This window comes from Bicyclus anynana, chromosome 19 (genome assembly GCF_947172395.1).
Source record: "Bicyclus anynana chromosome 19, ilBicAnyn1.1, whole genome shotgun sequence".
NCBI lineage: Eukaryota > Metazoa > Arthropoda > Insecta > Lepidoptera > Nymphalidae > Bicyclus > Bicyclus anynana.
Window position 1 is genome coordinate 1,555,750 of NC_069101.1, and position 26,246 is coordinate 1,581,995.

The following is a 26,246-nucleotide window of genomic DNA, read 5'->3' on the forward strand; positions in this document are numbered from 1 at the left end:
TGTTTCCAAAAATAAATAATAACTGATGTCACTTACCACCTACAATATGGGTATTTTCAAGTCAAGAGTGAATAGGCATCTTCTAGGCAAGCGCGTTCCACCATAGGCTGCTTCATCGCTTACCATCAGGCATGATTGCTAAGCGCTTGCTTATTCAAAACAAAAATATTTTAAAGAATAATATGGTTTGGTAGTATTTTAACATAATGATGTACTTACATATATTAGAAACATTTTGTATTAAAGGCCAGTTTCTTCATCGCAAGTAACAGTCAAAGTAACGTCTTAAATCCAAAGTGACGGTCTTATTCACTCACAATAAAGTCTTCTTCACTACTTACTACTTTTACTGTTACTTTAGCTTTACATGAAGAAACTGGCTTTAAGTATTCTATTATTTAATGAATTTACAGTAGAATCATAGTTAGCGTACACAAATTAAAACTACGTCCTAAAAATTGAGACATTAAAACGATAAAAAAAAACGAAAGAAACAAAAAAATCAAAATTCATATAACTCTGTCTTCCTGCTATGAATTTCAAATTTGAAAAGCACATGTTACTTAGTTATTCGAGAAAGATAATTAAAAATCTTGACATCCGCCCTAAGAGAAAAGTTTTCCAATAAGCCACTCTCAAACTTATGCAATTTAATCTCGCTTTTAAGATTCAGTGTGACTTATCCGTGACTAGTGTTGGAATTTTAAATATTTCTGCTGAAACTTAGCTTTACTGCCTTATTGGTCCAGTGAATAACCTACGGAGAGTCCTGGGTTTGAGGTTTGGGTCGGGTTATGAAATATTTCTTTGGTTTCTCTTCCTCCGAAAAAAATATAAATCCAGCCCAGAGTTGGAAAGTCGATGGTATTTAGCATACTCCGATTTTTTTTTATTATTCTTGACAAGTTAGCCCTTGACTGCAATCTCACCTGATGGTAAGTGATGATGCAATCTAAGATGGAAGCGGGCTACCTTGTTAGGAGTAGGATGAAAATCCACACCCCTTTCGGCTTTTACACGACATCGTACCGAAACGCTAAATCGCTTGGCGGTACATCGTAGGAATACGGGGATAATATAGCCTTCCGCGATAAATGAGCTATCTAAAACTGAAATATTTTTTCTAAATCAGACCAGTAGTTCCTGAGATTAGCGCGTTCAATCCATCAAACAAACAAATAAACTCTTTAACTTTATAATATTTGCATAGATTTGATACTTAGTGATTTTCCCAGAGACAAAAGTCCGCCAATCCTAACTAGAGCGGCATGGTGGTTTATTCCAGAGATTGACCGTACATTCAACTATCATCAATTTACTTTTTAATGTGTAACTAATAACTTAAGTCACCAGTTACTGTTTTTTCCTTTTATTATAAACTAGATCCTGAGTAATTAATTACCGATTCGTACGTTTTTCTTGAATTTTCTTTAGAAACTATATTAATTAAGAATACCGACTTAAAGTATACATTATTAATAAGGTATTTATAAAAGATTGTTTCTTTTGTTACAGATTCCGTAAGAAGTGTTCAAAAGTGAAAGTTGCATAACAAAGTGAGTGCGCTGTGAACGAAAAAGTGATATTGAGCATTAAGTGAAGTGCAGTGAAGTTATGGCGTAGTCAAGATGGTGGCGTGGCGCTGTGGTCGCGGCGCGTGACGTTTGCAAAACAAAATGGCGGACTCGAGTCCTGCCACGTCCATCATCGAAGGGACTGTCAAATTCCGCGATGGGAAAAAGGTAATTTTACTCATATTATATCTAACTACAGCCTTTCTTGATGAGTACTGTTTACTAACAAACAAATTAGAAATGAAGGTAGAAAACGCATGTCATTTCATAACTTATTTATTTTAAATTATGTGTGGTTTGTTTATAAAATGTTATATAAAATATATTAACCGTATCTAATTGTTATAAGCTTATTAATCAAATTTATTTTTATTAATTTAAGAACAAGTTAATTATAAATATTATTAGGTGTGAAATGACTAGTGATTTATACCCCCATTTTAAATTTGTTTGTTGGTAAACAGTACTCATCAACAAAAGGCTATAGTATAGTAAAGAGAATGCATGTCGACCGACCATGGATTGCGCCGCTATGGGTCGCCATTTGTTTTTCTCTCTCTCTCTCAAAAGGAATTGGTTTATCCTATTTTTGCCACATGCTTCGCTGCTATTGGTCGCAGCGTGATTTGCCTATGACACTCACAGATAACGTGATTTTCTATTGGTGAAATAACGGTTACAACAACATACGACCACAAACTATAACCACAGTAAATACTCTGCTATAACTAAGTACTGTTGGAAAACAATTATTTATAGTGACTTATTATTATCCGCGAAAATCGGACGAATCCAAGTGACAATGTCACCAAAACCTTGTTCATATCCTGAGGTTGGTCCGGTTTCAGGCCGTACATATAGGATTTTCTGTCGGAACGGATAATAGCAAATAAATCACTAATTAGAATGAGTTTTCGAAAAGTAACTCCTGCTATCACACTAATATTATAATGGCGAAAGTGTGTGTGTAAGTGTGTAAGTATGCTTGTTCCTCCTTTACGCTGCGGCTACTGAAGCGATTTGGCTGAAATTAGGAATGAAAATAAATTTTACTCTGGATTAACACATAGGCTACTTTTCGTCCCAGAAAATCCATGGTTTCGGCAGAATTTGTGAAAAACTGAATTCCACGCGAACGAAGTCCACTAGTACAATAAAATTTATAGAATACCAATATTTATAAAAGGAGAAAAATAATTCAATACATAATCCTATATGTGAGAAATATCATTCCACATTCATCACGTACCTTCAAGCACGTCACAGTATCTAATCATGTGACATATTTCTCTGTATCGATACCATATCAAACGCGATAGGCAAATATCAAGACATCATGACTTATCTATACGATATGCCACAATCGATAATGAACTTAAACACTTGAACGTTGAGTTGAATTTGCAATAGCTTATCATATACAGATAAATTTTGATGTGAACAGTTTTATTTGCGAAGTTATGTGAATACAGGTGTATGTTAAAAGGGTGTCCACTTCCGATGAGTCTCTGTATAATCCTGATAAGGTAATATCGATTTTAGCGACGTTGAAATAAGGTCGAAAATTAATTGATCTCTAATCATTAGATAATTTTAAAGTCATAATCTTATTTTCACAGCCCAGTCAAGGACTAGAACCTAAGATCTCATAATTTCGAGGTACAAGTAAACTGCTGTACCAATGAGGCAATGTCTTTAAACTGAGAATTAATATCTTAATCATCTATACTAATTTTATAAAGAAAAGAAGTATAATGTGGTATAGTAGGGGGTAATCTCTGGATCTACTAAACCAATTTTGCTAATTCTTTTATCACTAAAAAGCCACATTATTTGTGAATGTAATAGGCTATGTTTTGTTCCCGTAATCTAACGGGCACGAAAACAATGCGAGTGAAACCGCGGGGCGTGCGTTAGTATACAATGTTCCCATACTGTGTACGGTCTCTTATATTTGAATCAGTGCCGGATCAAGGTGTTACCTTGATGCTATAAGCAATCTTCCTTTGTGTGATCCATAAGTGAACTACAAATAAATAATTTAGAATTAAAACTTTCGTGATTGTTATTCATTTTAATTGATTATGAAACACGGCTAAAACTCACGTGATACATACGGGGCCCTTAGTCATGAGCTGGTTCTTGCAACGCGACACGATCCATACTGTATTACGTGAGTTTTAGCCGTATTTCATAATCAAATAATATAAAGAAATAATTGAAAAAAAATGGTAAAAATATTAAACGGGCGGATTTTGATATTGTTTTAAGTTTCTGTTTCCCTGTCGCCACCAGAACCGAGCCGAGCCACCAAGGGTAGGTACTATTGCAAAAGCAATTGCATAAATAGCACTCAGTACTGATTTAAACACCATTGTAAAAGGTCCCTAATATAAACCTACCAAGTATTAATTTATTATTAATTTGTTATGTGTGGTCTAATAAAATACCAAGTATTCATTTATTATGAATGTGTAGTCTATAGTACAGTAAGTATAAACAAAAGGAAGTCCAATGAGTCACGTTAGCATAGATACAGATCAAACTACTACACGCGGTGACTAACTAAGCGCCCTGCTTTGGCTATCCGAGTACGCCTTCTATTATAAACAATCGAATTTAATATAATGTTTCAAAGCTGTAAGCCCGGCCGTTCAGAAATTGCATTTTGACACCTGTCAATGTCAATCAGAGAGATAGTGTCAATGTCAATGATAGATATAATTAGAGATATTTAAATGACTTAATAACCATAATAACGATTATTACATTGCCGACGTTCAATAAACGCATTAATGGGGATGATGACTATGATGATGGTTTGAATGTATTGATTTTTATGAGACATTTTTTTCGTAATAAAAATTCATACAGTTTTAGCATTCTTACATTAAACGTGACATTTTTCAATATGTGAACTATAAACATGAACGCACAAACAATAAAGATATTAGTAATTTTGTTTGAACGCTTATACAAATCTAACGATCATTGTGATCTACGACGTCATTAATTCGTGCCATTTTGAATGGGCATTCTTAGGGTTCCTTGGCAGCGCCGCAAATCTGACCCTTTAAATCCCTGTAGCTACGAATGTAATGATCGCAGATACCCTGTTACTTATACAACAAAACTGCTTTACTATTAACATACTCCTAATTAACCGACTTCAAAAAGGATTCGGTCGGTATTTTTTTTTTTTTTTTTTTTATGTATGTACACCGATTACTCAAAGACGCCTGGACCGATTTCAAAAAATCTTTTTTTGTTTGAAACGGTATAGTCCCCATTTGGTCCCATTGCCATCATGTCAAGATCTGATGATGGAATCCTGGAGAAATTGAGGGGAACTTTCGAAAATTGTATGGGTGTCTAGTGTGTTCGTATACTTTTCCATTTAGTACTTTTAAGCACTACAATTTCATGAAGGTTTAAAATCGATCTGATGATGGAGCCATAAAACAGACGAGGGAACTCCTCGGCGATTTACAGCAGTTACCTTGTGTTTGGGCTTGATTAATTTGTATTAATGAGAACTTTCCACATAGATAGGTTGTGACTGTCATTTAGGGGTTTGGTGATGAAGACCAAGGACAATTAAGGGAACTCCTTAACAGTTTACAGTAACTACCTTGTGTTTGGCCTTGATTAATTCGTATTGCTGAGAACTTTCTACCTAGATGAGTTATGTCTGTTACTCGGGGTCTGATGATGAAGACCAAGGTCAATTAAGGGAACCCCTTAACGGTTTACGGTAGCTACCTTGTGCTTGGGCTTGATTAATTTGTATTGCTGAGAATTTTGTACCAAGATGGGTTGTAACTGTCATTAGGGGTCTGATGTATTCGTTTGAGATGAAATTTTACACTAAAAATGGAAAAATAATAAAAATTTTAATAAAAAAAATACAACCGACTTCAAAACCTAAAAACGTATTCACTAAACTAAAAAGTGAAAAATAACATCATAATATGTTCTACCTGCTGATCAGTATGAAGGCGGTGCTTAGCCGGTGTTGTCTTAATTTAAGCCATTTCTGACAGAACCACATGAAACAACACTGTCTGCAAAATCTAAATCTATAAGATATTCTCACATGGCTTGAATTAATACATCACCGGCTTAGCACCGCCTTCATACTGATCAGCAGGTAGAACATATTATGATGTTATTTTTCACTTTTTAGTTTAGTGAATACGTTTTTAGGTTTTGAAGTCGGTTGTATTTTTTTTATTAAAATTTTTATTATTTATATACAATTTAAAAACTATCATCATACCTAAAATTATTAACAATTAATTAATTAACAAATTTAAAAAGGTGACACTAACTTTTCTCTTAGTCCCAGATTAATATTATTACTTACGGTTATCAACCCATATTCGTCTCATTGTTAAGCACGAGTCTCCGCCCAGAAGCTGCGCTGGCCCAATGCGGATTGGCAGACTTCCCACACGTAGAGAATTAAGAAAATTCTCTGGTAGGTTTCCTCACGATGTTTTTCCTTCACCGTTTGAGACACGTGATATTTAATTTCTTAAAATGCACATAACTGAAAAGCTTGAAGTGCATGCCCCGGACCGGTCATATCCACTGGGCTATCAAGGCTCTCATTACTGACTTACCTAATATTTTACCAATTCAAAGCAGTACGTGTTTGAAGTACATAATACGTCCACACAGAAATAGGAGCTCCAGTTCACGGAACGTAGGTATAGCGTCTTCTTTGTAGCACCCACCAATGTTCGAAATCCAACCACGTAAGCATTAACCGAACGCTCGCGCTTGGAATTCTACTAAGATCCGCTTTGGGAAGCTATAATGGAAATGCGGGAACCGAATCCTGGAATGAGAGAATGTTGTGGTATTGACGGTGCATTGCGATATACCTACGAATATTTGCAATGTATTATTGAATAGAAGGCTTTCATTTGTACAAGTGAATAATTGTTGTTTTTCAACAACTACTCGTACTTTATTAGCTTTAAATTTATCATTAGTGAAGAAATGTAAAACAAGTAACATACGAGTATTTTTTGTTTTATTTGGATAACGTATTCCTTTAGGAAACCTACATTATTACCGAGTGACATAAGCTCTTTTTAAACAAAGTTATATTTTACCCTCGTATTTTCACGGGATCTACGTGGTTGAAACCACGTACATCTGGTGCATCGGTAAAATAAAAGTAAAACTTTCAAGTTTAGACAAAGACTAAGAGTAGGTACAGAAAAATCGATAGACGAAAGGATTCGTTCATTAGTTCTTGTTTTATTTTCTCTCCATCAAAGGCGAAGGTTTTAATTAAACGCATTAAGAGGTAATACCGTTGAGTTTCAAATTTTATTTAAGGAAATATAGATCTGTAAGCCTTTTATCTTGTTAAAAAGACTGATAGAGTAAAATCTGATTTTAATGAAACTTTCAAAAACTTAAAAAAGTAGTTTCGATATACGATTGTGTGAGTACATAACCGCCATATTAGATTTATAATGACGTCATTTCCGCTTATTATTATAATTTGTCATCGTTTTAGTTATGGAGATAGAGCTTAGACATTCGACCGACTACGTGACTCCAATGGAGTTAACATGAATATATAATATATTACATAATACATTGCAGTAAATAGTATAGCCTGGCAAATTCGTTGATGACACTCCCATGATATGAGGGCGACGGGGGGAAAGACTGCGTGCGGGGATGTGAGGTGCATCAGTCGAAGTTTTTCATTCATCGCTACACACCTCCAGACCCGCGGGGACCATCGGTGTTAAGAACGAAGTTGCCAAACTATACATGGAGTTTCAAAAAAGTAAAGGTCATGTCATATTAATAAATCTATAACATACACATCATATCGGAAAGGGATCGGAACTGTATCAACTCGAACCATCTACTTTACTTTGTATGAAACTCTATACTGCAACGCACACTAATCGGAAATATAATGTAATTGCCTCGCTTTGGTACAAGCGCACGCCTCGCCGTCACCGCGCTTATGTTTCACCGTCTCTCCGTCTCTCCGTATGGTCAGAGAACAGAACATTTTTGGGTAGATATTCGAAGCAAGTTGAAAACTTCTTTTATACCTGAGCCTTTGCTACAAACAAATAACTTGAGACCTGACTGGGGAATAGTGGAATTATCTTAAAAATATCACGGTGACATATTTGCAGATATAATTGAACCAAATCGTGCAGGGATATCTTGTATTTTTGGGGGGGATTTAATTAAAATTTTGTTTTTTTCTGTAATTTGTTATAATTATTGTAATTGTTATAGTCATTATTGCTATTTCTGTACCTTTTAATTTTCATGTACCTTCTTAATTAATGTAAATGGATTTGTCCGTACTAAATATAATAAATAAATCATGAGTAACAGCGAGGCGATTGCGATCTCTTTCATCTCGTCGTTATGTGTGCTATAACCTTTACATGTATTTCACAATATCATGAAATGTAATGAAATAGCGAATGAAATCCATCACATTATCAGATAGGTTGCGCCCTTGAAACTGATTGAGTAACCGACAGACGGCCATTTTCAGATAAGCTGTGTTTGCTGACCCAGGGCTGTACCAAAGGGCAGGACACCATTATTTTAAGACCTTTAAGGCAAAAGTGAATAAGCATCTGCTAGGCAAGAGCTCTCCAGCTAAAACCGCATTAGCACAGGCCCTCGACCATACCAAAAACATCGATTTTTCAAGATAAAAAGTAGCTTATATGTTAATCTTCATTCCCAATTTTAGGCATATTGGTTCTGTAGCTGCGGTATTTCTTTTTCGGCTGCGACGTGGAGAATATAAACATACACGTACTTATTGTAGCCACTCACCATCCTATATTGCATGATGTCATGCACATCGCGACCAACACACGTTCAGTTTTGTAGGATGTCCTGCCGTTAGCACAGCAGGCACATGATTTATTGAGCTGCGTATGGCTAGCATTATACACAATCTGTCACCTACGAGTATATAGCATTATGATACGAGTATAGCGTCGCAAGTCCCTGAATACAGACGGTTCAGGACCGTTGTGTTTAAAAGTCCCTCGTTTACTAGCTGACGCCGCGCGGTTTCACCCTCGTGGTCATTTTTTTCGTAGGAACACGGGGACAAATTATAGACTATAGCCTTCCTCGGTAAATGGGCTATCTAAAACTGAAAGAATTTTTTAAATCGGACCAGTAGTTCCTGAGATTATCGCGTTCAATCAAACAAACAAACAAACTCTTCAGCTTTATAATATTAGTATAGATACACAAGGCTTATATCGTAGTAGAATTCTATTGGCTGATGTGATGATGATGATTATGATGATGATGGTTATGATAGTGTAATATTGTGTGACAGCCCTAGCATATTACGTGTTGTTTCCACCGGAGTGACAATCGACGCTAACTGCAAAGGTAAACACAGGTCACAGCTAGTTTAGGCCAAGTTTGCCGTTCCCATCGATTTTACTTATTTCGGATTATTTGGTATCGTACTTATATGGCATAACAACCTTTTTAGGGCTTCTAAATGGACTTTAGTTTACCTTTTTAACCCTTAAAAGGTCTGAGATTTATACCATGATTAAATACATAGTAGCAGGAGAGTTCTGGATTTGAAATGAAATCGGAATGTTACTAGGTTCTAGGTTCGATTTCCGTTTTTGTGCATTATTGTCTTACCTACTATAAAGCAAAGATTGTTCATGTATTTAACTTGATGTCTTGTTAGTTCAGTACGGTTTGTACTCGCATATTGCGGTCCCGGGTTCGAGTCCTAAGGCTATGAAATACTGAGTTTGTCTTTTAAGAATATCTTAGTAGCAGCTCTTATACATATGGCTGTCCTGTATATATGGGACACCCTGTATATGTGAAATTAGTGGTGAATACCTCCGTGCCTTAGAGAGCTTATACTATCGTTATACTGTCAGTCGCAATCATTATCATTATGATTGTGATTGCAGAGTTCATTTCAGACTACACAACAATTCTGCTAAATAGCATTCATAAAATGGCGTAATTAGGTACTTTTCTAAACGATATCAACCACAATGTCTAAAATTATATAAATTATATTTTAATGAGACATAAATAATCATAATTAATTTTTAATTTGCTCGTTTTTTTGCTTGTTGGAGGTAAACCGCTTCTAGAACGTCTGTCACTTTAAAATATTATAGAGCTGTTTATAATGTTGAAGGACTTTAAATAAATACTATTATTTTTATTATTTAATTACAAGTGTACAGTATAAGACAGTATGACTGACCAAAGTTGATAGTAACAGGTCAACGAATGGTATAACTACCCTATAAATTGTTAGCGGCATAAACGGCTGTGCTAATTCATAAGTTTGTTTTTTTTAGTCTCAAGGGGCCGTTGACCTGAGTACCTACATGGTTTTAATTTCGGCTCGATACCACGCTTTTCCGAGAAAGATTCTTCACATATGAACGGACCAACGTAAAGTAATCTTTTTCAGAATCCGTTTTGATCCGTTCGGACCCCTAAGGAAAGAACCTATACCGATTCTAAGAAACAAAACTTTTAGTGTACAGTTTATAAATAAAACAAAGAAATCCTACTAGAACTTACTGAGTGAGTCAGGCTCCTGTACGAGCTGTTAAGGCCACTTTTCCTGTCACTTGAATGCAAATTTAGATTTTCTTTGAACAGTGAATGTTCAAATCTATTTACAATACCAAAACAAATACGGCGAAACAATGAACGTTTTTACAATGTGCGATACGATATACTAACGACACGATATCGACGTTTTATAAATAGACTTTTTTTTTTAAAATATCTACAGATTTTATTGTTTGGACTGAATATAATAAATACTTAACTCAATATTAGACAAGTATGATGCAACCATAGGTGTATGTTTTATATTTATTAATCTGTCAATTTATAAACATACTTACGACTTTAATGCTTGTTTTTCTTTATATATATTATAGAAAATTTTCTGGTGATATGCATTGTCAGTGGCTAGTTACCCTACCGGCAAAGACGTCCGCCAAGCGATTAAGCCCTCATTCGCACGAGAGTTGTTTTAACGGATGGTAAATAAGCGCTCAAATATAGTATGAACATGTTTTATTATTTTAGACATTGTGTTAAATGATGTCCATTTCAATCGCCTAAAATTTAAAATACAACAATGCTCAAAAAAAAACGTCGTGTTTTAAAAACGCTGTCGTGTGAATATATAGTTTTGAATGGATTTGTTGTATTTGGACGTATTTTTAACATCCGTTAAAAACAGTCAGAGGTATGGGTGGAGTAAACATAGTCGTTTAAACCACTTTCAAGTAAGAATACTGGCGCAAAGTACTACTTATCAAAGTTTTTTTTACCTTTGTTATTTATTCGTAATTATGCGATGTTTGTTGCATTGACAATAAACACAAATCGGCCCAATAACAACATCATAGTAAACACATGAAACTATTTTCTCTTCAATGCGGGTTGGCAGGCCCCCTTTACTCCGAAAAAAAAAAGAGAAAAACACATCGCATCGTGCAATCTAAAAGCAACGATCTCAAAGCGAAGCGAGATATGCGCGTTTCTTTTGTAACGGATTGCGATTGGAATTAGAAAGGATAGATATGACTGCAATGGCGATGTATATAGCTATAATATAGCTTCAATACAGCTATAATGCAGCTATAGTTTGCACAGAGATGCGCAATATGTACAAACACAAACGATACAAATTGTTTTAACTACTCTACCAATAGTGTTGTTTGCTTGACCCCAATCTTTATATACATAATTTAAGTTAATGTTTTGTTATGCAAGGAACTAGCAAACAATGTTTCTTTTATTTTTATAGTCAATTTTAAATTACCTTCATTTAGTTTTATCTGCAACAATAACATCATCATTATTTCAACAGAATTATGTCATCTGTCGCACATTGGATGATGATGATGACGATTCTTATCTAGTCTACAGTCTGTTTTTGTCCTAATTGAAAGGCTGCGGTGGGGTATACAGAGTGTCCCGTAATTAATGGATAAAACTCTAATGGTAGATACACTACCAAATCATCTAAAACTAATTTGAATACTTTTCCAAAAATCCCTAAGGTGACCAAGTTATATTTTATTTTCGATTTTTCATATTTTTTATTTTTAAATCACTTTTTTTTAATGCTGTAGCTGTTGTTATTAAGATTTTAAAGATCTGATTTTTACTGTTATGGGGGTTAAATCAAACCCCTTTTTAAAAAAAGATCTGATCTAGGACTATCATCAGCTTAAAGGGCTGCAGGTCAGATATAATAGAACGCGTCGCATCAAACGGATTTTTAATTTTACGGTAGATAAAATCCGTAAGACGCGGATCTGTGGACGCCTATCATTAGGGATGTAAGCAGTGGAAAAATGTCGAAACCATAACCATATTGCAATATTTTTTTCTCTGCCCACATCCCTAAGCATCCTGCAGACTTGACGGTAAACTGGATCGTCAGTAGCTGGCATAACCCACTGCTTTTATGACCAACAGTAAAGTAACAAAGAGGATCATAATCTTGGATATTTTGACAGCCTCTTAGTTTTATCTCCATACAATAAAACAAAGACTTCCAGACTTACGACTTAGTACGAGTTACACCATTGACTTTAATCTTTATCGATGTATTTAACTCTAAATACACAAAACTGATTGTCATTGAAATTGGAGTATTCATCTGATTGTTGTTAGTGCATGTAATGAAATAAATGAAGAGAGACAGTTAAAAAGAGTCACTTAAATTCTTTTATTTAAGTTTTACTTATTTTACATTTTTGTACACTTTACACCAACCTAACATATTTGTTCTCGACGAAACGATCTCATTCGTTCTCTTCTAATTCACATATAAAGCAAAACCATTCATCCGAGAACGAATTAATTTTCTATTATCTTTCTAGACTTTATTTACATCTTTATATCTAGACTTCAGTTGCTTGATAAGCAAAATCTAAAATTTCGAACAATTTAAACTATTTCCCAAAAACAGGTCATTACAGTTCTTGATAATCCTGAAATCTCTGCATAATATCTTGTACTGTTTCTTTGGCGTCATTTCTTCCTAATTTTCTTTAAAACTCGGCATAACATTCAACAATCCAATTTTCGCAGCTAACACGAATAGCTTTCGTTTTCTTATCTTGACGAAACGTCCAAAGTATGACACATCGTATGCAGTTTGTTTAACTTCGTTTATTTAATCATCTTGGAAACTCTGCATACCTTTAAAAAATGCTATTTTGGCAACTAATTCCTTTTTGGGAGTTATTCTTCTAAAACTTGGTATCAAAGATAACATGAACAGCTTATCATTTCGCTTTCTTGTCTTGACGAAACGTCCAATGTATCAAACTCTAAAGTATCAAAAATTGTATCCCGTTTTTTTAACTACGTTTAAACATCTTGGAAACTCTGCATAACTTTCAACAATAAAATTTTCGCAGCTAACATTTTTTCTGGGAGGAGTTCTTCTAAAACTTGGTATCAAAGATAACATAAATATTCGTCTTATCACTGTCCCTTTCTTGTGCTGACAAAACGTCCAAAGTATCGGACATCAACTTTTCTTCAACTCCTTTAATTTAATCTTCTTGGAAACTCTCCATAACTTTCAACAATGCAATTTTAGCAGCTAACTTCTTTTTGGTAGGTATTCTTCTAAAACTTGGTATCAAAGATAACATGAATAGCTTGTCACTGTCGCTTTCTTGTCTTAAAGAAACGTCCAAAGTGTCGCGCGTGCTTCCTCGTACCGTTTCCTTGACGGAATTGGGCGTGTTAAAGAAAACTTCACTTTCAGGATAACTCTCTATCTCAACTTCGGATTTTATGTTCTGAAGTGTACCTTCGCCTCTCGAAGACTCGTCTAAGTCTTCAAACTCTGGTGTATCTTCCTCACTGTCGAATTGTAGTATCTGAATTGATTCGTCTTGATATGCGCTCGCATCTTCCCCACAATCTAGAATGAAGCATATTTTTTGTTGTTGATAATAATAGTAATAATGAAACTGGGACTGTAAAATTGTGTAAATTGAAGATATTTTGTAAAAATCTTGGAGGACACTAAGTACACTTAATTTATACTGAAACCATTGTTTATATATTTTATTTTTAATTTTTGTCTATGTGTCCGTCGTCTACGCCTATGACTCAATAGCTCAACGGTAAAGGGGCAGAAGTCACGCCGATAGGTCATAGATTCTCAACCCGCCCCTGGACTGTTGTACCTATTCCTAACACAGTCTTCCCGACTTATTGAAGGGAAGGGGAAAATTGTTCATTTTGAAAATATATGGCAAATATTCTTTTGAAAATAAGAAGAATCCAATGTCGTGTGGACGAGTAACGGATTTCCTAACTCCGTCGTAATACTAACCTACAAGCAAAAACCTGAGCGCATCGAAATTCTCGTATATCTTTCTCCTTTTTGTCGTTTTCTCTATCTTCTCTTTCTTCTGCAGCGCCAGCTCCCTCGTGAAACATGTCCTCAGGCTTCGCCAACGCTTGTAAACTTCGCTATCTGAAATTTCCGAAACAAGTTGTTTCACATGCCAGTGAGATGTTAACACGTATTATTTTAGATGTCTTTTGATGTGAAATTATAAAGTTAACAAAATTACTCTTTCAAGTAACAAAAATGTTATCCTGCGTCGAAGCTCATATCCCCACTTCTATAAGGAGGGAGGCCTGGTCTTGTGAGACGTTAAAATAGGCTGATAATGATGAATAATAATAATAAATTATAATATTATGTAATAATAATAATTATGTCTTCGACAAAGGTTCGTTTTTCAAGTAACAATAATATTATACTGCATTGAAGCAGAGTGGTGGGTCGAAGCTCCATAACCCTGGTCTTGTGGGACGTTAAAATAGGCTGATAATGATGAATAATAATAAATTATTATGTAATACTTAATAATAGTAATATCTTCAACAAAAGTTCGTTTTAAGTAACACACGTAGAAAGTATGTTAGTGCATAATACATGAACAAAATTACAGATTAAAACATTACCCTCATTCAGATGCAGTCGGGTAAAAACTAACAGCTGTAGAACTATACATATAATATAGAGTAAGTGTACTCTATAGTTTTATAACACACAATATCCCCGACATGTCGTAAGTACTTAGTAATTATTTACAAAAACGAAAAAAATTAAAGTCTTGTAAGTAAACTTTAAGTTTTTTTGATCTATGGAATAATCACACTAATATTATAAAGGCGGATGTTTGTGTTTGTGTAAGTATGTATGATTGTTGCAATCGGTTTAGCAGTTGCGACATACATTACACACTTACATTCGAATTGTCGCCTTTTTTAATAATAAATTCGTGTGTGTGTGCTTGTAATTATTAGCATGCTTTTTTTCCGAAACGGTTAATCCAGGCGCTGTTCTTAAACTCTAGAGTTTTAACATCTCAGTGCCTCAACAAGTCACAAAGTTTTTGATGGAAAAGTACTAAAAAGTGTGGATTGAAAAGTCTTTGTAGGTATTTATTATATTGTCAGATTTCTAAACCCCTTCTTACTTTACTACCGTTGGAATGCGTTGTTAACTATATCTGTTCCCTCGTAACTCGTAAAACAATAATAATAAATTAAAAAATAAATAAGTATTGCAAAAATAATAAATAGGACAGGAAGATAGATTTCTATTTTCCACCTTTTCAAACAATTGGAATTTAATTATACTATATTTTAAGTATAATTAAATTCTAAAGCGTACCTAAAAATCATTCATGAAAATCCCAAAGAACTTTTTCGATTAAATTTTGAAACTAGTCTCCGAAAAACAGAAATACCTACTATCGTATATTCAACTCAACTATCGTCACACAATCGCATCACCATTGGCAACAGTGAAGTCAGTATGTAACACCGAATAAATGAAATTGATCTCTAAGCACTACAGAATAACAGCTACAATCCTATGACGCATAACTTACATTTTCGCTACACACCGGAAAAATGTTGAACTCTATGACTATATAAATAAAGTTCATTATATTTTTTTCTTTCGATGCAATTTAGCGATTCGTTTCTAAACGTTATGTACCTACACTATCTACAAATCTACACCTACCAATAACACATTTTAATTCTGAAACGAACCGTATTTATTTATTTTGATATTCCTACAATACGAAGTAGTAGACAGTTGAAATGGCCCTTTATTATGCTAGCCATTCACCATCCGATTAGACCACATGCTTGCAGCGCTAACCGCTTGACGTCCGATAAAACTGAACGAGTGTTGGTCGCGATCGGCGTGATGTCATGCACAGAGCGACCAACGCACACGCTTAGTTTTATCGGCTGTCAAGACGTTAGCGCTGCAAGCATGTGAGCTTATTTGATCGTCAGTGGCAGACATTATTGTCGCTAATATACTTACAATCAGAAAGTCGTATTATGGGCTGGACCGATTTGGCTGAAAATTGTTAGAGAGGTAGCCTAGAACCAGGAGACGGACATAGGATACTTAGGGTAGGGGTAGGTTAGAGATACGGTAGTAACAGAGGTAGGGAAGGAGCAGGGGTATGGTACGATAGGTGGGAGTAGGGTAGGGTTTCACGCAAACAAAGTCGCGGGCGTCCGCTATTAAATAAATAGATCTCAATTAATATTGGTTGTTGTAGCTGAAATAAAAGGCAATTGATTAGTTATACCTATTATGCTAGCCACAAACGGTCAGTTATTCTCACGTTTCTGTAGCACCCACGACCATAATTGATCGTATGTTGCTCACTGCGTACATGACTTGTATAGTATGCCGCGTGGGAACTGCCGTTTGCTTTTCAAAAACGTGAGAATAATTGACCGTTTGTGGCTAGCATTATGATTCATACCATATTCCTGCCTTTGCGTCGCACTCATCTTATGAAAGTCCGGATTCAATTCCGCACAGACTTCCAACCACAGACGCTTTTTCCGTTGCTGATGCCCCGTCTCATATCTCCCGTTCCTGCTATACAACGTCGGCCGACATTTCACGCACTTTATTAGTTTGTCGATGTCTATATTCGATACATTGCTCATTATTTTATTTCGTGATAATTTCGCTTAAAAACGACGTGCGGCCACTTCGGCGAGCGTCGCGCGACTGACACAAAATGGCGTCGATACAGTCGCGCAAGTGTAGCGCTGCAATCCTGTGGTGACGCGACCGGCGACTCCATTTTGACGCGTGTATAGCTCCGGCACACGTACAAATTGTAAGTTGGCCGACTGTCGTACAACTAAATTACGTACTTATATAAATTAGTCGAACAACTTTTTGATTGCGCGTATTTGTAAGTGAATCTCTGGTACGATCGGTGTTTTTTTTTAATTTCGAAAGAATATTTGCTATATATTTTGAATATGAGCTATATAATCGAACAACTTTTTGATTGTGAGTAATTGAAAGTGAATCTCTGATACCATCGGTGTTTTTTTTTAAATTTAGAAAGAATATTTAATATATATTTTAAATATGAGCTATAAATTATAATATTCCTGTCTCCCTCTAACTAGTTGGAAAACACAATGTTTAGAGTGGATACAACAAATTGTATGTCTGCGGGAATTCTTATACTGTTTATGGTTTGTTATTGAGATTGTGTTATCGCTATTTTTATGATTGTGTTATCATGGAATTAGTGATTGCTTAAATAAATCCTGTAAAGTAAGTAGCACAGTGTACAGATTAATATATCCCTACCTATTAATATGTATTTTAAATTATTATAAATTTAATTTTAAATTTTAAAAAAATGCGATGGATAAAAATAACTTATTCTGCTTAGTTGACACTCGAAATAAAGGCCCAGCCACCATACAAAATTGAGACAATATGTCCTTTACCTGAAGAGTTTACCTCGTCCCCTTCAAAAAACGACAGACAATGTTGTTGATGAATTTTAGTGCTATACAAGTCCAAAGGTAATTGTTCTGAGTATCTATCTAAACTTTACACTGACGGCATCGTTATCAACCCATATTCGGCTCACTACTGAGCTCCAGTCTCCTCTCAGAATGAGAGGGGTTAGGCGAATAGTCCACCACGCTGTCCCAATGCGGATTGGCAGACTTCACACACGCAGAGAACTAAGAAAATTCTCAGGTATGCAGGTTTCCTCACGATGTTTTCCTTCACCGTTTGAGACACGTGATATTTAATTTTCTTAAAATGCACACAACTGAACAGTGGAGGTGCATGTCCGGACCAGATTCGAACCCTCCACCCTCCGGAATCGGAGGCAGAGGTCATATCCACTGGGCTATCACGTATCTGACGGTATACATCAAAGATAATTTAAAATGAATTGCAATGCAACCTTCACAGGTGTAGAACAGTTCGCACGAACAGGTATAGGTTACGAGTAAATATAACCTAGATATATGTATTATTAATGCGGAAAAACAATGCGCTATGAATTATTTATAGCCAATAATACAAATACCATAATTATTACCGCATTTTCCACATATGGGTGAATATTTTACCATTTATTTCTATGTCATTTTATACTGTAGTGATTTATTCCCGTCTGATATTGAGTGTCTAGTCAAAATTAAAAAAATCAAAATATTTTTTTTAATTAAGCTTAGGGTGATAATGTTGTGGTGAGAGGGCGCTGCTCCGAACGGTGAAGCAACGGCTCCGTGCAAAAAGTAATTTATAAATTTAAAGAACGAATATATCCAGTTTTCAGTGTGTTAAAAACGTATAGTATTGTGTAACTCAACAGTGGAAGCGTTTGCAAACCTAATAATTCAAAGAAACGTGATAATTTCGTGTTATATGTGACATCATCTGCGAGTGCAAAACACAAACAATCGCTGAGTAGAACTATCCAAATCACCACAGCAATTACGTTATCAGTGAATCACAGCTACAAACAAAAAACAACGAACTCCTTGGAAAGTGAATAAATATAAACTGTTATAAGAGTTAAAATGATTAGAACACCAAAATAGTCACAAACAGTTGAAGTGATAAAAAAATTTTCGAGGGTGAGCAAATAAAATTATTGCATCGACTGTCATTGAACAATAATAACAAGCAAAGTGTGCTAGGTTCACTATTTTCGTCACGAATATTACGTAAAGAGTTGGTCTAGTGGTACGATCACTTGGATCTCACAAGGAAAAGACGCATCGAGTACCTGGTTCGAATCTCGCCAAAAATTACATTTTTAAATTTTCATTTCTGATTGAACAAATCAAATAAAAAAAAAAAAAAAAAAAAAAAAAAAAAAACAAACCTATTTTTAATTAAAAAAAAAAAAGAAAAAAAAAAAAATATTAAAAGTTTCCGGAATTCGAACTGGGCCAAGTGCGTTCTTCGCATCAAACATACCAACGTAAACAAAATCTTACACACTGACTTTGGCATATTACAGTCAACGTCAAGTCAATCAAGTGATACGTTCCCTCTATACGCAAGATACGCAAGCACATCAACGTTACTATGGAAGGACAATTTCAAATATTATTTGACAGCATGAAAATTGAGATGCAAACTTTGATGCAAACTCAAACTGTGGAATTGAAAGAATCTATTACAAACAGTATTATGGATAAAATGGAAGAAAAATTAATCCCTTTAGTAGAGGAAAACAAAGAACTAAAACTTAAGATAGGGAAACTAGAGAACGAAATCGAGTTTCTAAAAAGAGGGGAAAAGAAAAATAATGTTATAGTTTTTGGCCTAGAAGAAAAAGAAACCTCAGCCTATGAACTTATTCAAGAACTAAAGAAAAATCTGAAGCAAGATTTAAATATTAACCTAGAACATTACGAAATAAACAAAATTCATCGGATAGGAACTAAAAATGAGGAAAGTAACAAGTCTCGACCGGTTTTATGTTCGTTTGTGAACAACTGGAAAAAGAACGAAATTCTGAAAAATAGGAAAAATCTAAAGACTATTAATATCAGTGAAGATTACTCAAAGGAAGTATTAGAAAAGAGGAGAAAACTAAAAGCAGAGCTATTTGAAGAGAGGAAGAATGGAAAAATAGCCTATTTGAAATATGACAAACTAATAGTCAAAGAGAATAAAAATAGCCAGGACAAAAGAAAAAGGGAATCATCTGCCTCACCCTCCTCTTACAATACCCAAACAAAAAAATATCAAACAGTTTCTTCAATCAAGTCGAACAGGACGAATGCTTTCGATGTGATGAGGTCGAGATCGAACTCTTTTTCTAATGTAACTACCAAAAAACAATAACAATTACCAATCGGCAAACGCCAAAACCCAACCAACTACGGAAAAACTGGCAATATTGAAAAAATAATGCACAAACCTCCCCCAAGCCGACTGGTCCTCGTGGGGGAAGAAGACCACAACCCTCCAACACAAAGACATAACAATTCCACCACTTATAACAAAAAAGATCATAAACACAAAATATACATCGCTGCACTCAATGTACTTACCCTTAAAAATGAAGAAAATCTCACGGAACTGACGTATGCTTTAAAACGCATTAAATGGGACATTGTTGGCTTAAGTGAAATAAGGCGAATGGGAGAAAGAATTATTTCCCATTCAGAATTCCTTCTATATCATATAGGAACGACCCCAGGTCATCATGGAGTTGGATTCATTATTAAAAAACACCTTGCAAACTACGTGGAGAGCTTCATAGGAGTATCAGAGCGCATAGCGTTAATGAATCTTAAGCTACCGGGGTACAAAGACCCATGGTCCATCATACAAGTATACTCACCTACGGAACAATCTGATGTAGAAACAGTAGACTCATTCTATCAAGATTTATATAAAACAATCCAAGACCATGCTTATAATAGTATTATTGTATTAGGAGACTTCAATGGCCAAATTGGAGAACGGCAACCAGAAGAAAACACAGTATTGGGACCATTTGGATATGGAAAAAAGACCAGAAGCAGAAACGGAGAGAAGCTTGTAAGCTTTGCGCAGGAAAATGGTTTGCGAGTCTTGAATTCAATGTTTAAGAAGAAAAAAAGTAAAATGTGGACCTGGATATCACCAGACGGGAAAACAAAAAATGAAATAGATTTTATAATGACTAATAAAAGCAGATACTTCGCAAACATGAAAGTTTTAAGCAATTTCAACTTCAATACCAACCATCGAATGATTCGAGCAGAACTATTGACAAACCCGCCAAAAAACCCAAGACCGAGAAATAAAATGACATTTACAAAACCGACCAAATACCAAACAGCTCAAATAGCCAATTTCATTATGCCAAAGCTGATTGACTACAATAGAGAAACAATAAACATGCAAGTGCAAGAAAAATACAACTGGTTAGAAAGAACAATCAAATCATCTATTCAACAAAGGACTAATAACAAAGACCTATCTGACAAGTGGAAGTCTGCTAAAACTACCAATCTTCTTAATGAACGAGCTGACCTAATCAATGGAAAAAGTACTAACGACAGACGAAAGAAAATAGCAAAACTCAGCAAAGAAATAAAAGAAAGTATAAGAAAAGACAGAACTCAGAGAAGAATGGAAACAATGGAGAGACACATTTTGCAGACAGGAGGAATAAAAAAGGCTAATAAGGAGCTAAATAACACAAAGGACTGGATCGTACAGATGAAAGATGATAATAGATTGAAAGAAAACCGACGACAAGGAATTTTAGGAATCGCTACATCTTATTACAAGAAACTATACGAATGTACTAGAGTGGAAGAAGAAATAGAAATGTTAGAAATGTCAACCGTACCCAGTATCATGCAGGAAGAAGTAGAATTCGCTCTAGAAACTCAAAAAGACGATAAAGCTCCGGGACCAGACGGAATAAGCAACGAATTATTAAAACAAACAAAACAGGTAATAACACCTATTCTCAAAGAAATCTTCAATGATATCACAAATTCAGAATCGATTCCACAGCAATGGACTGAATCTAATATAATCCTTTTGTACAAAAAAGGGGATCAGTACGATATCGGAAACTACCGGCCTATAAGTCTGATGTCCAACGTATATAAAATATTTGCTAAAATTATACTCAAACGAATTGAAAGAAAACTTGATGAACAACAGCCAGTAGAACAGGCAGGCTTCAGAAAAGAATACTCGGTTCTTGATCATATCCATGCTGTTAGACAAATCATTGAGAAGTATGGGGAATATCAACTTAAATACTACATAGCATTTGTCGATTATAGCAAGGCTTTCGACTCGCTATTACATACGAAAATCTGGGTGGCGTTGAATGACCAAGGTATAGAACAAAAATACATAAGATTGATCCGAAATGTCTACAAAAACAGCTCTGCCTGCATTCAGCTAGAAAAGAAAGGAGAACCATTTAAGATACAAAAAGGAGTAAGACAAGGAGATCCGCTCTCTCCAAAACTTTTCTCCGCTGTCTTAGAAATGATCTTCAGAAATTTTGAATGGGAAAATCTTGGTCTTAATATCGACGGCCGCACACTTACACACTTAAGATTTGCTGATGATATTGTGTTATTCGCAAAAACAGCAGGAGACCTTAATATAATGTTAAATGACCTAGCATGTGAAAGCGGAAAAGTAGGACTGAAATTAAATCCCGAAAAAACAAAAGTAATGACCAATGGAATTGAAAGCAGCATAATAGTAAGCGAGTCACAGATTGACTATGTTGAAGAATATATATACCTCGGACAGTTGATATCACCTACAGATAATGTAAACAAAGAAGTCGAAAGAAGAATAGCAAACGGTTGGAAAAGATATTGGGGCTTACGGGAAGTAATGAAAGACAAAAACTTACACATAGCAACAAAGAGCAAATTATTCAATGTCTGCGTCCTACCAATCTTAATCTATGGAAGTCAAACATGGGCCATAACGAAAAACATAGCCAATAGACTTACCATTTGCCAACGAGCAATGGAGAGGAGCATGTTGGGAGTAAAAAGAGCAGATAGAATAAGAAACAGTAATATTAGGAAAAAGACTAAAATACAGGATGTGACCTTAAAAGTAAAAAGGCTAAAATGGAAGTGGTCGGGACACATGATCAGAGGAAAGGACAAGTGGAGCAAAATAATTACACAGTGGTATCCAAGAGAAGGGAAAAGGAACAGAGGAAGGCAACAAAAAAGATGGGAAGATGATATCAGACAGGTTGCTGGGAAAACCTGGACTAGAGTAGCCAGAGAAAGAACTGAATGGAGAAGGTTGGAGGAGGCCTTTGCCGATTGGCAAACGGACCTACAGAAAGTAAATAAAAACGAAATATACGAAAAATTTTAAATGTATAAACGATATAGTATTTAAATGTATGAAATATTTTGTATTGTATATACTATTGTAAGATATCCTTAATGAGGTCCGAATAAAAGGCTTATTTATTTTTTTTTTATTTTTAGGGTGATAATGTTAAATTCATTATCAGATGATAATGAGCGGACCGAACGAACGAGCTATTTTTTAGTTTCACCCGCGTAGTTCCCGTTCCCGTGAGAATACGGAGATAAGATATAGCTTATGACACTCATAAATAACGTTGCTTTCAAGTGGTATTTTTTTCCAAATCGGTTATATAGATCCAGAGATTACCCCGACAACACCACAAACTTTACGTATTTATAATAATAAATATAGATTAGCACTCCATTGTCTCTGTGGTACCTTTTTTATTCTTTACAAGTTAGCCCTTGACTACAATCTCACCTGATGATGGAACATAGATAAGATGGAAGCGGGCTAACTTGTTAGGAAGAGGATGAAAATCCACACCCCTTTCTGTTTCTACACGACATCGTACCGGAACGCTATATCGCTTAGCGGTACCTCTTTGCCGGTACTGCGCCACGGAGGCCGTCATACTTTTTAGATAGGCAAACCTTTTGTCCTGGTATTTCTTTGTCCATAAATGCATGGGATTGTGAATTGCAGTTGCAACGCACAACAGCCATTTGTGACGCCGCGGCACGATTTGTCCTTTTAGCGGTTGCCTTTCGAATGACATCATGTCATCAGCTAGTTAATGCATTATGCAACGAGTTTACTAAGACTAGATGTAGAGGTAGACGGATTAATTACTAACGCCCTTTAAGTGCTAATACAAATACATAAAAATAAAAAAAAATACCGACCGAATTAAGAACCTCCTCCTTTTTGAAGTCAGTTAAAAAGGAAATTTGTCGGTATCCCGAGACTCTGTGCGCGTGAAATTCGGTATATTTTTCTAGAATAAGAAAGAAGAAAGATAGAAAGAAAAATATTTTTATTTGGTCATTAAAATTTAAAACTAAGAAAAAGAAAAGCGCGCTGACCAAATAAAGGACTCCCACTCAGCGTAATGCTGCAGCTAGCTACAGCGCTGGTTTTCAGTGGAAGCCTTAATAAGAAGAATAAAGTAGTCCGTCCAGGATATAATCTATTTCCAATCCAAATATCAGCCAAATCGCTCTTGTAGATCCCGAAGTACGTAACCAATACACGCCTTATAAAGTTATTAACTATAATATAACTTATAATGTTGCCTTTATAATATTGGTATGAAGATTGTTGTTGAGTTTTTTGTTGGGTCTAAAAGGCGTTGCCGCATGAATGGGGATGATGACTAGGTTTGAATATATTGATTTTTATGATACATTCGGGTAAAAAGGGTCAATGTTAACTAATTTATACCTAAAAAGCAAAGATTGTCTGGACTTTTGCAAAATAAATGAGTTTATAAAATTTCAAAAACTATTAATTTTTTTTTTATCGTAATTAGAAGAAAATTTATACAGTTTTAGCTTCCTTACATTAAATGTGACATTTTTTAATAAATGAACTATAAAGATAAACGCACAAATAACAAAGATATTAGTAATTTTGTTTGAACGCGCATACAAATCTAACGATCATTACATTGTCTATGACGTCATTTTTTCGAGCCATTTTGTATGGGGCGTTTTTCAGGGATCCGCGGCAGCGCCGCAAATCTGACTCTTTAAATCCCTGTAGCTCCGAAAGTAATGATTGCAGATACCCTGTTCCTTTTACAAAATTGCTTTACTATTAGTATACTCTTAATTTATATACAATTTAAAAAACTGTCATCATCCCTATTCACCTTATTTCCGCGGAGATAGTAAAATTCAATTCATTGTTCATAATATCTTTTATTAAACTTACCTCCGAAGGCATTACCCTGATATACTGCTTAAATACCGTTTTATAACTTCAGGCTTATTTTTATAGCACATTTGCTCACGAGGGGTTCGTCTATGTTTTTCATTTAGTCAGCGAGAATAAGTTATAATGCACGGTGTACTGTGCAATGCAATTTAACGGTCATTTGCTCAACTTGATATTTATCTCATGTGAACGGGTTTTTATCAGAAAAAAGGTTTTTTGACCAAAATTTATATATTTTTTAATTTAATCTAGTTTTTGTAATTAGTCTTTTTGATTTCATAATGTCATGTATTGCCGCCAAGTATTTCGCTGTTTTTCAGGTTGCCAATGACATTTAAGGCTGTTTCTAGAGTTTGTTATTAATATCATCGTAATAATTTGTCTTATGGAAATGGGTGTCATTAGATTCTCCATTTCTGCGGTTTTTCTTTAGGTAAGTTATTTCGTTCGTTTCAAACTTAACAAAAATAGAAAATTTTATTCTCTTTTGGAAAGTAAGGAGGCTCTTTTCTTCAAAAACTAGTTTTTTGGTATTTTTTTTTTAAATTTGGTCAAAATGTTTTTAGATTAACTGTTCTATCGCCATAGATTAGTTTGACAGCTACTTGTCATGAGGTAGACTATGTGCTTCTATCGTGAACTAGTATTATTAAACCGACTTGAACTTTGAATAATGTAGTGTTTTGTGTTGTTTCAGTGGAAGTCGCGATGGTGCGTCATGCGAAAACTGTCTCCGGTAGCAGGTATGTTAGCTTTTTATTACAGCTTTTTCGGACTTTAGGTCATATTTATAAACATAGATTAAGATTTATGTCTCAATTTTCTTTGAAGTTAAGTAAACTTCTTTTTATATATTCTTTACAAGTTAGCTACAATCTCAACTGTGATGATGCAATCTAAGATGGAAGCGGGCAACTTGTTAGAAGGAGAATGAAAATCCACACCCTTTTCGGTTTCTACACGACATCGTACTGGAACGCTAAATCGCTTAGCGGTACCGCCTTTGCCGGGTTGCCAGCTAACTCCGAAGCCTCCCACCAGCCAGACCTAGACAAATTAAGGATACTTTAATCAGCCCAGCCGGGGGTCGAACCCAGATCTTCCGTCAGTGGTTAATTTGCTACGAATAGGGTAATGCATGGAATAAGGGTCTGAAATATTTGGATATCTATTAATAAAGATTAAGGATTTCTTGAAAAACTTAAATATCACGTATTATTTCAAATCTCCCAAACGTCAAAAACTCTGTCGTCTATTTTGTGACGTCACTAACACACTTGATGATGTGTTATTTTAAATTTTGTATGGTTTGTATATAAAATATATTAACCATATCTAATTGTTTTAAGCTTATTAATCAAATTTATTGTCATTAATTTAAGAACAAGTTAATTATAATTATTATTAGGTGTGAAGTGACTAGAGATTTATACCCTCATTTTTAATTTGTTTGTCGGAAAGGCTGTAGCATAGTAGCGATCATGTTATCATTCGATGGTATATCTAAAGTGTGT

General features: G+C 35.0%; 3 protein-coding genes across 4 annotated transcripts in view; 2 read left to right on the plus strand and 1 right to left on the minus strand.

The window, feature by feature from the left end:
* Positions 1–26,246, plus strand: part of LOC112050638 (uncharacterized) — a 176,937-nt gene that overhangs the window by 34,077 nt on the left and 116,614 nt on the right. For both annotated transcript variants that reach the window (XM_052887416.1, XM_052887415.1), the window contains exons 2-3: positions 1,516–1,742; positions 25,430–25,475. In XM_052887416.1, the coding sequence (XP_052743376.1) occupies positions 1,677–1,742; positions 25,430–25,475 (112 nt within the window). In that variant the 5' untranslated portion in view covers positions 1,516–1,676. The remainder of the gene's footprint in view (positions 1–1,515; positions 1,743–25,429; positions 25,476–26,246) is intronic.
* LOC112056052 (uncharacterized) lies at positions 12,621–16,721 on the minus strand. The gene is made up of 3 exons (XM_024096392.2): positions 16,460–16,721; positions 13,981–14,124; positions 12,621–13,563 (listed from the first exon to the last, which is right to left on the minus strand). The coding sequence occupies exons 1-3, from the start codon at positions 16,647–16,649 to the stop codon at positions 13,187–13,189; spliced, it is 711 nt and encodes a 236-aa protein (XP_023952160.2). The 5' UTR covers positions 16,650–16,721; the 3' UTR covers positions 12,621–13,186.
* Positions 18,224–20,794, plus strand: LOC128199165 (uncharacterized). The gene has a single exon (XM_052887420.1). It carries the CDS (start codon positions 19,066–19,068, stop codon positions 19,828–19,830), a length of 765 nt encoding a protein of 254 aa, XP_052743380.1. The 5' UTR covers positions 18,224–19,065; the 3' UTR covers positions 19,831–20,794.

Bases quoted from the DNA above. Each gene is read 5' to 3' on its own strand.
- LOC128199165 (XM_052887420.1), top strand. From the start codon at position 19,066: ATGGAAGGACAATTTCAAATATTATTTGACAGCATGAAAATTGAGATG.
- LOC112056052 (XM_024096392.2), bottom strand. From the start codon at position 16,649: ATGAGCAATGTATCGAATATAGACATCGACAAACTAATAAAGTGCGTG. The intron at 14,125-16,459 runs GTATGAATCATA...CGGAAATTTCAG, and splicing joins GACGCAAAGGCAGGAATATG to ATAGCGAAGTTTACAAGCGT. The intron at 13,564-13,980 runs GTTAGTATTACG...GCTTCATTCTAG, and splicing joins GCTCAGGTTTTTGCTTGTAG to ATTGTGGGGAAGATGCGAGC.